This window comes from Ylistrum balloti, unplaced genomic scaffold (genome assembly GCF_031769215.1).
Source record: "Ylistrum balloti isolate Yb309-2 unplaced genomic scaffold, AGI_CSIRO_Ybal_v1 Utg371392, whole genome shotgun sequence".
Taxonomy (NCBI): domain Eukaryota; kingdom Metazoa; phylum Mollusca; class Bivalvia; order Pectinida; family Pectinidae; genus Ylistrum; species Ylistrum balloti.
Window position 1 is genome coordinate 563,134 of NW_026782733.1, and position 13,369 is coordinate 576,502.

At 34.1% G+C, this 13,369-nt stretch overlaps 1 protein-coding gene and 1 long non-coding RNA gene across 2 annotated transcripts in view; both read right to left on the minus strand.

The window, feature by feature from the left end:
• The window catches only part of LOC132562314 (uncharacterized), a 491,282-nt gene that overhangs the window by 239,650 nt on the left and 238,263 nt on the right, over positions 1 to 13,369 (minus strand). The window lies entirely within an intron of this gene.
• The window catches only part of LOC132562315 (caskin-2-like), a 149,601-nt gene that overhangs the window by 20,778 nt on the left and 115,454 nt on the right, over positions 1 to 13,369 (minus strand). Inside the window, exon 11 of the mRNA XM_060227054.1 lies at positions 4,918 to 5,133. Coding sequence (XP_060083037.1) covers positions 4,918 to 5,133 — 216 coding nt within the window. The remainder of the gene's footprint in view (positions 1 to 4,917; positions 5,134 to 13,369) is intronic.

The following is a 13,369-nucleotide window of genomic DNA, read 5'->3' on the forward strand; positions in this document are numbered from 1 at the left end:
ATGTTTTATAAAATCCATACTCTGCTTAAATTATTCATTATTTTCAAGCTTCAGTGCAGAGTTGAATTTATTGTTTCAATGCCAAGCTTGGGCAGTAAACCAAATCAACTTCAAAAGATTAAGTATAAAAATGTCCACTTTTTAACATTTCAACCTTCCACAATGTGCAACTTATTGTTTTATGATAATTTTCAGCAAGACATAAATGGATTTTTTGAGAAGATTTACCATTTTAGCTTAAAGACGATTCTGATTGAACAAGTTATGAAGGTTACCTTTTTTTATGTATGCATATCCTCAAGTACATTTAATGTACAACCTCCTAGACAGAGCTGAATGTAAATAATTAAACACGGAATATTCCACTCAATTAGATTTACTATGGCATGAAAATAAAAAGTGATGAAAGGAACCACAATCTTTCTATTCAACTTTTTAATTAAACATGTAACGGTGAAGTCAGCAAATATCCTTCCACCACTTCTCTACACAATTCCATACATGCAATAATTCAATTTACTAAAAAAAAAAGGCGAAAAAAGAAAAATCTTCATTTTTAATTCAGCATCCAAATTTCCAATAATTTTGACAGCATGCTTATTTCTGAAATTACGCAGATCCCAAACATGTACAAGTAGGTTTCCAATCCAGATAAGTAGTGTCAGCTTGATAGCATGGAACGGCTTAACTTTAAAACTTATCTACTAAATCATCTGAAACTCAAATATTTGTCATATTCATTATGTTACCTACAGTTCCACAATGCAGCTATTATTCTTCAATTTTCTTTTTTTAAAAACAAGGTATAATTGCATCTTCCTGCTGCACATTCAAACTTGTGTGAAGACAATCATTTCAGGACTCTCTACAACATGGTGAACCAAAACTGCATCAGTAGTGAATGTCTATTGATTTTTTGTGTTTGATGATGGAAGTGAAAGTTACTTAGGCTTGGGTAAGATACTTGTGGAACCACCAGGGAAGACAATGTTAATCATAATATGATTTATTCTGAAACTCATGGTACTGGCGAGTCACTCTTCATCAATACAATCAAAATCGGTAATGTCCAGCTTCCAAATGTTGCTTTTACACTGAAGAGAATGTCACGGAACATAATTCTTCATATGATTGACTCCAGTGTTTGACAGTACAAGGATTTAACAGAATACATACATTCCACTATGACTATAAACACTTTCATCTTAAGTTGTTAAATCGTTAAATATGTAATATAAGAGATTCATCATAAAAAAGAATATGTCAATGACTGTAATATCTATCTCAACAAATATGAAATATTTGTGACTAGTTTCAATATTTACTTTTACAACAATGTAAAGCAACTTATATTAACTTATAATCAATCTTTAATCAAAACTAAAGAATTAAAAATCAGAAAAAACTGAACAGCAATCATTCATGTTGATCCTGACAGAAGCATACAATGAACATCACTGTTGGAGGAAAAAGCACTAAAACCCTGGGGAAAACCCACATGATGAAGCTGGAGATCCTGTACTGTTTCACACCAAATCAGGAAATCACATTTGAGAGGCAAGTACATTACCACTGCAATTCCGGACAACTAGGGTAAAAAACAATAAATTCCAGGTACCACATAAAATGTTCACATCAGGAAAGGGAGGATAGAATAAAAAGGCAGCAACTCATTGGAAATTTATCAAAATAACTTGAATTTTCACATAATTCTCTAAAACCCAGGGCCACATTCAACATAAAATATATAACAAAATATCAAATTCTTTGCATGACTAAGACTGATGAGTTGATGATATTGTCAATATGGATATTTGGGCTACTTTTTAGAAATCTGACTTTAACAGTTTCTGCTACTTCATACAAAGATGCCATTAGGAACTTTAGGAAAGATTTCAAAATAACTGATTTGGGTCAAATATTGTTTCCTCGAAGCCTCCTTGAAAGCATGGTCAACCTTAATCAAAATGATGCCAGTTTAATTTGATAATCTTATCTACATGAGTTCAACTAACAAATTATAAGTTCAAAAATTTATTTTGAAAAAAATGATAAAAATCAGAATATAACTATAGATTGTTATTCTTAAACACCGTTTCCACATGTACAAACCTTAAGACAGATTTGTATTTCTAATTCAGTTTTACGAGTAAAACTAGTTTCAGAATGTTTCACTAAATCAGTTACTATCAGACAATGCTGTACGATAGGAACTATGTTGATGCTTCAGATTACAGTTGTACAACATGCTGTCTTTGGAATTCACATCATTAATCACAAAATTGAAGGCAAAGCTCTGATTTAGGAATTTGTAACTTTTGGAAGAGTTTCAATAAATTGGAATTCCCTGATTTGTTTGATAGAACTTGTATAATGCACATTTGCAAATGGAGGATTTGTTGATATTTATGATTTGTATTTCAAGATTATATGATAAATCAATATTTTTACGCCCTTGTCTCACACGAGGGGATATTAAATCAAAATTTCTTATGCTTACATCATTGACAGATGATGTTCCATTGCTATAGGAATCTTCGTTTTAAACCACCTCTTCATTTACAATGAATGAAAGCAATGTTCAGGCTGTATAGTGATCAAGACCAAAGTATTGCTATTTCATTTAAAAGTAATTAGCTCCTTCATTTTTGTAATATTGCTAACCTGTACAAAAGTCACCTTAAGTCTGTTTTCAGTAGATCCAGCTGATCTCAGTAAATGAAAAATAACCATTAATGACACACTAAGAAGATACACCTCTTTCACCTCGTTGATCTCATATAATATATTAGTATACCTGGTGGTTCTGTTGTTTTTACCTTGTTCTTACTTTGGAACTTGACATTACTTACTTGGATTGACTAAGATTTACACGACCATTCCAGAACATATGGTCTTGTTCTCAAAGTACTTTTTCAGACGTTTTCATGTATATCTTTTGTTCATATTTTGCCCTCAATGTATGGAACATGAGTTTGAATGAAGGTTTTTTTAATACTTCTACCAAGAAAAAATGTATGTAGATTAACATGTTAAAATTTCTATAATATTTAACACTGACATTTTGACCTTACCAGATCACCAAAATCTTATCAGGTTAAGATATAAATAACTTCACTGGTTTCCAGGACATCTTAATTGATACACAATGTTTTCATTTCAAAAAGGGTCAAGCTTTGACCTTTACCCTACAACCATGACCTGTAATCATGTGAAAAAAATATTAATCAGGTTTAGACTAATTTTAACTAAACCAGTTCATCATAGATACCATTTACACCAAGTTTTTATAATAGATGGATGCACAAACTCCGAATCTACCTAACAACACACACACTTTTGTCCAACCAAGTGCAGGATATCACAGAACTATGCTTTCATTATTTCAACTACACCAATTTGCTATGTTTTCCCAACTCGGCTCTAAAAAGCAGATGAAAGGGAAATCATGATCTTCTGAGCGACTAAATCAAAGCCACCTATAACGTTAACAAAGCATGGTGATAAACTTTAGGACATGAGATGAGAACAGCCTTCAGAGGCAGGTCTCAGGAACAAAGATCCAATAACTTAAACAGAATATTGATCAGAAACACCAACACAGGTGTAGGGGAGACCTGGGATAATTAACCAAAAAAGTCAGAAAATGTCAAAACAGTTAAGTGTCAGGTGTGGTTACAAGAGTTAAGTTGATGATGATGACTGCCTTATAGTTTTTATTTTAACTGTAAACCATTTGTATGTCCTTACACAACAAAAATCTTCAAGGCTGTATTCCTTTTAAAACCTATGATAAACCATTTCCTCTATTATTGCTTAAGCAAAAACAAACATCAATTTCTAACATTGCTGACAATAAAAACAGCTGCATCCAATCCACATGACTACTTTAACAAAGGTAGAGACTAGCGTTCATAAAAAACATCTTCTATGTCCAAATGATTCATGTTAAGCTCAATCTCCACCATCCAGAATTGGTAGTGTCGTCTGCTCTTTTGTCTGACCTCTGTACTCAGATGCTGTCAGGTGATTTCCAGCTTAGATACAAAATCCTGTCTGCCAGTTTGATTGAAATCAGTAACATTAGAATGTTACCTCTGATCTTAAACTCATCCGAGAAGTTTTGTTGTCCAAGTCTCCTTACCCAACTTATCTTTGCATGTTCATTTAATGATTTTCCTGACTAAAGTTATCTTATGTATGCTACAGACTTTAAGATTCCAAAGGTTCACCTATTAAACTCTATCCACTTCAACACAAATGCTGCCTTCTAATGATGAACAATTAAATTCACGGCCCAGAGTTTGCATCCATACACAAAATCCAAAGGTACACTATGAGATCCTAATGATTATCATTAAGTTAGTAAACTACAGCATTATTTGTCATGATTATATTTCATATGAGAGACATCATTACTTCTGTCTTTAATTGTGTTCACCGTTAAAGGTGATTAATAAATACAATTAAATACGACTTCTTCCCACTTGGTTGTGTTTTAGTACCATTTTTCACAATGAAAAATTATGCTAATAAAGTTCCTCAGGGGAAATGCATAACACATACAGCTGATAGCATTACCAAAGCACAACAATCTAAATCACACTTCATTAAAAACACTCTTGTTATGGAAAGGAATCATACACTTTAAAGACTTAGACATGAAACAAGCATTTTAATGACAAATTAGAATATTGCACTACCAAACATGTCCACGAAAATGGCTGCAAATACTGTGCAAACAAAACCATGTCAAAGATTGGGCTTTCCACTGTTTAAACATTTACATTGCCAAGGTGACCTTGTGGACATATGCTTTGGGTTTGAAGCTACATTGCAGTCCCACTAGAAATGTAAAAACCTTCTTATGATCCTGATAGAACAATAAGACAATATGTAACCTGAAGGAGCCATTACCTTGGGTTCTAAGTGGCCAGTGCTGTAACCCCTCCCACTGTCACTGCTGGCTGCACTGTTACGATTACTGTTTGTCGGACTGCCTTTTGCTGGACTAGCGGTCCTTAGGTCACTGACAATGGAGTATGGGGTTGGTGAAGCCCAGTCACCGTGGTGATTGTGTAAGTTATGTTCGCCAACATGGTTGTGATTGTCAAATGGTCTACCATTTACATTCTGAAAAATAAAAGAAATTAAAACATCAAAACAACGGAACTGGGAATTAATAGAAAATTTGCTTGATAGACAAAATCTTTTTCCATTATAAAAAAATAAATGTCTTACAACACTCAAATATTATGACCAAAATTTTACACCATGTTTTACATGAGAAACTATCTGTGATGCTTTATTGCCATATATTCTTATAAAGTGAATCTTTAAGTGTTAAAAAATGTAAACTGTTCTTGAAATTATATAATGTTACAATTAGTAGCCTTCAAATTAAACAATCTTCCCTTAGCATATATATAACCAACCAACAGCACTAAATAAACCCTTCTGTGATCTGCTGACAGAGGTTGAACCAGCAATGTCACAGAAGTGTTAGTGTGGCACGCATCTGTGAAGCTTGAGTTTTACCAGTTGAAGCTATAACTGCAACGTTTCAGTCACAGACAGACACTTTACGTCATTTCATGTTTAAGAAAAGAGATGATCTAATGGAAACAAATACTCAGGTTTTCCACAGACTTGTAGTAAGATCTAGTAATCTTCTCCCCTAGATGTATATTATTGATAAGAAGTAAGAAAAATTACATTCTCCTGTCTAAAATGTACTCTACAGAGGGTTACAAGTCACAGCCACAAAGTAAAAGGTCATATTCTTTGGGAAGACAAATGTAATGAAAGTGAGGAAGATCAAAGTTCATGGATAGTGTAAAGGTCACTTTCCATGGTACTTGAAAAACCCTAACCAGACAAGAAACACTCAGTTCCCAGAGAGACAGAGGATATATTTAGACCAATTTCCAAAAGGGTAAAAGGTCAAATCAACAAGTTGAAAGGTTACTCTCTAAAAGTCAGACAAAAGGTTATATAGGATAAATGTATCCGGTTCTGTAATGAATAATTTCTCTGTACACAAAAGCACTACCATGCCTTAATACATATAAAGCTCATCAAATATTGCCAATCAATGAAGGAAGGCTAAATGGAACTTCTCCTTGACAACTCAAGCATGTAAAATATCACTGGTTTTATCATTATTCTACTTCATAACCATAAATGCTGCTGATTAATGTTGTATGATTAATGGTGTACTAAGTTTGGATCTTGGAACGAGGGTATGAGGTATATGTGTACACTTTCCACTTGGTGTTTTGGCCTCGGTTTGGGAGACAGGGTATGAGGTACATGTGTACACTTTGCCCATGGTGTTAGGACCTAGGTTTGGGAGACAGAGTATGAGGTACATGTGTACACTTTCCTCTTGGTGTTAGGACCTGGGTTTGGGAGACAGGGTATGAGGTACATGTGTACACTTCCCCCATGATTTTAGGACCTGTTTTTGGGAGACAGGGTATGAGATTTATGTGTACACTTTCCCCTAGGTGTTAGGACATGGGTTTGGGAGACAGGGTATGAGGTACATGTGTACACTTTGCCCATGGTGTTTGGACCTCAGTTTGGGAGACAGAGTATGAGGTACATGTGTACACTTTCCTCTTGGTGTTAGGACCTGGGTTTGGGAGACAGGGTATGAGGTACATGTGTACACTTTCCCCTAGGTGTTTGGATCTGGGTTTGGAAGACAGGGTATGAGGTACATGTGTACACTTTCCCCATGGTTTTAGGACCTGTGTTTGGGAGACAGAGTATGAGGTACATGTGTACACTTTCCCCTAGGTGTGAGGACCTGGGTTTGGGAGACAGGGTATGAGGTACAAATCACAGAATCGAGTATAGTATGGGGTAGGGTGGGGTGGGGGACATCAAGTAAGTCCTTTCATACTGGCATATCATAAATTAGCTGTGTATCTCCTTGCAAATCTAAGAAAATGATTGTGATCAATTAATTTTGTTGTTTATTTTTAGAGATTTTTTTCCAAAACATAAGCTGCAGCTTTTTTCCTTGGTGGTTGGGCGTGTGGTTTGGTAAATATGTGGATGAAAGAAAATAGGCAGAATGAAAAAAAAAACAAAACAAAAAAAAAATGAAGCGCACCAGTACAAAACGGTTTTTTACAAGTACCTGTCCATCACGTGTCACAGAATGTCTAGAACTGTCATTTACAATTGAAAACAGGATGATTTTACGATTGGAATAAAAATAGCATTCTTGTGGATTTAATTAATCATACCTTTTGATATTAATCACAATAATATCTTCTGGACTAGGATCAATAGATTATCAGGTTAGAGGTCAAATTCTAGAATGACTGCCATGCTTGTTAATGATAAGAATGGCTTCATCTAACTTACAAAAAATAATATGAGACTATAAGAATTTTGTCAGCATGCAAGGGTCTTCGTTAATATTTAACAGTACAATTGCTGATGGATATATTATGTAAACTGTACATAACGTCAGGCCCTATATCTGTGCATAGACAATCGTTGATGGCTTCCAAGCCAGATGAGTTCGATAATTGCTATTTTACATTTTTGAAACACTTTAATAAAAGAAAGAATTACCTGTGTATAATTCACTTACAAACTTATATTAAATGTTTCTCTGACGATCTTGATAAATTGCCCTCCGTTGTCTGTTATATCAACATACTTCAGTCAACAAAATGGTTACCACATAGGAAGAATGGCTGCAACTTATATTCCAGTGCAGCTAACATGTGGATCAAAATGAAAAAATCGTTAAAAAATTGGCAGTATATATAATTTCTTTTTTTTTAAGCGCATTCTTTGAAATATTCATGTTAATTTCATCACGTTTTCCTCTAGAAATGCTTATATTCATCACAAACAAATTTCCTAGACAACCAAACATGAACTTGTTGATTCAATAATGTTTAACACCCCAACAATTTTAGTATCTATCACCAAACAGCTTCCCTGACAACTAAATGGAAGTTTGATCGATACACGCAGAATATTTCTGTGATCAGCAATAAAAAAAAATACATGTTCAGAATTCTTATTTGTATGACATATTTCCTGAGAATCCAAACAAAACTTGATCCTACCAAATACCATTTAATATGGTTACCTCCTGACTGGGCTCTGGGTCCTGTAGTTCACATCAAACACTAGAATTATTGGATAATGGATCAATGAGGCGAATCAACATCTGTTATTTTACCACCATCCCTATAGTGTAACCCTGACTTCAGTATAATCAAATAAGGTCTATCAACACACATAGAACCAAAGTACATGTGGGTATAAGACTTGCTGTTGTACAGATATGGGAAATCTTCCAGTTACCATAATCACCAAAAAGGGATTACTCTTTTTCAGCTGTAATTACATAATTGGACTTAAACTATTCAACATCCCACGAGGATTGAATCATGGAAGAAGGCACAACCTAACAGCAAAAAGTGGTTTACTAGCTCAGCTAGCTTCTACGGAGAAATTCAGACCAAAATCCAGAGATCTTGATTATTCTCTAAAATTCTATTAGCCTTATTTAACAATTATGAGTTGCCTACAAATTTCACAGCCTTAAATACTGGTTCCAAACAATTAGTGTCTTTCATTCTAATAGAAAATATTGTATTTATCCTGCAATAAGCCCACCTGGTCAAATCATCACTTCTTAATTACAAGCTGGGGATGGTTTTATTACAGGACAATGAATTAGCATTGCTACATATCTAAACTGAAAAGCACTAATATATTTTTGAGCTTATTACCATAACTAAAGTGTTTGTGTAATAAACCTCTCTTTCTGATAAAGATTGGTTACATACAATAGTTGTCTGCCCTTCTCATTGATAACTGTTATCCATACAATAGTTGTCTGCCCTTCTCAATGAAAATAGTGGTTTTGTCTTCTTTTGATAAACAGTGGATAAAATCTGAAGTTGTCTCCCTTCTGAAAAATAGTGGGTGCATCCAATAGTTGTCTTTCCTTCCAGTAAATAGTGGTTAATATTTAAATTTGTCACACTTCTGATTTTAAGTGTTTAAACATTCAGCGGTTGTCTTTATCCAGTAAACAATACAAAATTATATCAAATGTAGAATTTCAAATTCTACATATCTTGATAGAAAAAGTCAAAATTCTCTTTAACTTTAAGATCAGGTAGATTGTTTTTCAAACATGTCATCATGATCAAAAACTGGCAGAGTAGTAAAACATGTACCAATTGTACTGTGAGCACAGAGAAGTTTTATAGCCAGCATCTATCAATCAATTATACAAATGTCTCTTCCATGGTCACTAGTAATCAACTAGTGTAGTCTAATTATAGAAAACTGATAGATTGCCTCCAAAAGGAAATGTACCATTCAGGAAAAGAATTATCACTTTTACTTTCGTTAAGATACACCAATCAGTTAATGAAGCAATTATTCAATTGAACAGTTGGTTACTTAATAAAGCACAATACATTGCACAGCAACCAATTTAACATACACTAAAAATTTTGAAGGTGTCATTGTACCTCTTGTATAAATGACAATATGTTGCTTTTTCAAGTTGTTTCAAGGTGGGTTACTTCCAGGAAAACATAACACTGGATGACTTTTCAACTGGTACAGATTTCAAATATCAAAATTTAAACAAAACCCAACAATAGATCGGTTTTATGGTGTATATCCATCATATATTAAATACCTTATACACTGAAAAACCAAAAACCAAAACTGGACCATTTTTGTTCACACCAGGAAAATGCACACACCCAAAACCAAAGCATTCATCTTTTCACTAAGAAATCACAAATAATATCACAGATATTAAAAGCCTACAACAGTATCATCGACAAGACACATTTTGCAGAAAGGAGTAGAATCAATCGACTGAAGCTCCTGAACTGCTGATCATGCAGAGTTGACAAATATCACTGATTATGTAGATTCCAACATCTGCTGATGTTCCTTCTGGAAATTATGGGGTGCTTTAGCTGGCAATATCCAGTAATATATTTTATTCTCACATAATGATGGGGTAGGGGCACTTTACCAGCCTAAAACGTAACTCAATGATGCTGTATTACCTGTCACAACATGTAGGAAGACGTAATCACTTGGGGAAGGAAAGGACTGATTTACTTGGAGAAAGTGATCATCACATTGAAATGGAATTGTACTAAGATGAAGTCAGTTCTGTAGCATCACTGAATCATTGTAAAATGTCAATATCTATTAAACCCATGATATGAACTTATTTATGTTTTGGAGTCACTATTTATAATGATATTTTTTATATGTGTTAGTGTGTGGTGGTATGTGAGGGTGTGTGTGTATGTGTATGTGGTGGGGATGATAGTGTGTGTGTGTGTACATGTGTGTGGTGATGTGTGTGTGAGAATGTGTCAACATTTATCATTTGAAATTTTTTTAGTGTTAATCATTAATTTTAAGATGATGCACAATGTCAGCTTAAAAAACCACAGATAGGTTGCCAATAACCATTTAAACTTTGACATATCAACATTTATCAAACATTTCTTAATGTATCAACATTACCCAATACACCCACGATGAATATATTTGAATCACATAAAACCGTTGTTTACTTTCAAAAAGTCATGATAAATCTTTTGACAACATTTAAAAAAATAAAATACAGTACAGGCAAAACAGTTTACCATAAACTGCAGTAAAATGGTATGTTTTATCATAAATGATATGATTTTCATGATACCAGTAAATCAAATGTATCCCAAAATTCCCCTTTACTCATTCTCTAGAATATTATTTTTTTTTTACTCTAAGCTTTAACTATAACAAACCATTGTTTGTATATCATTTGTGTCAACAGTAATCACAGGTCAATGTGTTCTGTCAACATCTATCACATCGCAAATAAATATGTATCATGTATCAGTACTATTATAATCAATATAATTATATTCTTAGCTATTAAATGTAAGCAATGTCAACATTTGTGAAAAAGATTTGAAATATTATCTATTTATAAATACATTTAATTCCATTATAATTGAAACCAGGTCTTCTGAAACTTAACCATTAACACTGTCTCATATCAAAGGTATATACACCAGGCTACATTCCATTATACATTCTCACATTTGTATCCATACTCGACAGAATTCCACGACTACTACACAGACCCAGTTCCGGCCATTCCACAACTACTACACAGGCCTAGTTCAGGCCATTATCTTAAAGCTTGAATACTCTTTTCTCACACTTACCATCTTGTCAATAATACAGAGACAAAAGGGTTATTTCCAATTAATTCTGTAAAGATGAAGCTGTTGTTATTCTTTATTCCAAACATTCCATAGGTGGATGAATTTTCACATCATGATTCACAACTTCTACTACATCCACAAAAACTGATCACAACTCCAATAAAAATGTGTTGGAATTTTGGTAAAGTTTCCCAGGCAGTTTATGTTTACACCTCTTGAAAAAACTAAAGAACATTTCACCAAATTATAGATGCATCCGGATGATATCTTCATTTGTACCAGAAACATGTATCAAGTCTACACACACACTTCTCCAGCATCAGCTACGACCTTATCTCTCAGCTTCATCATCATCCCCCTCCTCTCCCACCCCCTACCCTAGCTGCACAGCATTCCCCCTCCTCCCTGACGACAGGTGAAGGATTCAATAGTATGTACTCAAAACATGATACTCATCACAGGCAGATATGTCCTATTCATCTCATAGATATAGATTTATAGTTTGGGGGCAAAACTTCTGAGAAGAAAACTGGGGAGGGATGCTGGTGTTTACAACATGTTGATGGTTAGAGTATTGAGTGTGTATATTTATAGGTGACTCTGACTGTAGTATTCAATGTTGTAGACCTTATCAGTGCTCGAGAATTGAGATCTACAGAGCTAAAGCCTACCAGGACATCGCTAACAGGGCCAATTTTTAAAACAGGCAAGGACCAAAATGTTCTGAATTAATCCTAACCAGCTTTAATCATTACATGAAGAAACAACAAATATCCAAACAGAGAACTGGAAATAATTATATAAATAGTTAAAATGTCTGAAATAAATTCCTATTTACAGTAAAATGTAAACAGAAAAAACATCCTCCTGTATTAGTCCTAGAGATGAAAATTTTGAGAAAGAAGTTCCAATCTTTACTGTGGTTATAACAGAAAAGCTAACAGGACTTTACAGATTTGGGATGAAGAGCTTTGCTGTAGAACTCATCATCTGTAAGGATAGAGGTGTATATAGAATATAAGCTATGTTCATCCCGTCCCTAAAGCTGTTTTATGAGTTGCCAAACATAATTAAAAGATCTTCTTTTTCTTACAAATATCACATTGCACCCAGAGAGCTTTCATTCCCAGATCTTAAAAAAAAAAAAAAAAATCAAAGTCCATCCCAAAACATGTAATACCACCTAGTACATCAACAAATCTACCGTCAGTTAAACCATTTTTCGAAACTTATTACAATCATAAGATTTGAAAAGTTTATGCAGTTGCACAACTTCCAAATCTATGGAACTTAAAGGAATCAGCATGAAAATTATAGGACAAGTTGTCCTGGGGAAGTTTTCAGACAGATGGACATCATATATAATAATTATAAACTTTATCTATTTACAATTATAAAACAAGTTATTGCAACTTATACTAATCACTCTTGTTGGCCTACATGTAAGTGCAGGAGGGGTTTTACTGTAGGAGGAAAATGGAGTACTTAGGGAAAACCAATGTGGTTGGACAAGTGACCCCATACCTTTTCACATCTGTCTCGGGAATCAAACCCTAAACGGCTAGGTGATAGGCATCGTGCATTGCTACTGTGCCATCCTGCCATCCGCCACCCAACCACAGCTGGACAGATGATCACAGTCAAATAGGCAAACACAAATACTATAGATTTCCTTACATGTCATTTTCATAGTGTCTTCCTTTTTTATAAGTTTCATTAAATAACTTTCTAAAGACAATTTTGTCTAGAGTGTCTGTTGTTTTAATCATAATACATGTACACAAAATGATCTAGAAAAATATCAATCTCCCGCAGAATGTACGAAAATTATCACAGGAAAATATCTCTGTAGAATTAATGATGAATCTACCCTGGAAACGCATCAGAGTCTTGTCGAACATATTTCTGGCAACATACAGCAGCTCTCCATAAAATGTACAGAAATTACTTGCGAAATACGTCATTTCCCAACAGACTTCTAGTAATGAATGTACTACCAATAGAATGGTGATAAAAACTAGACAGCATGCACGAAAACCATATTGGCAAGATTTAATGTTCAAAATGCTGACAAAACTATTACTACTAAACTACTCTTACTTGTCATAATTTCCCTGAATTTCTCT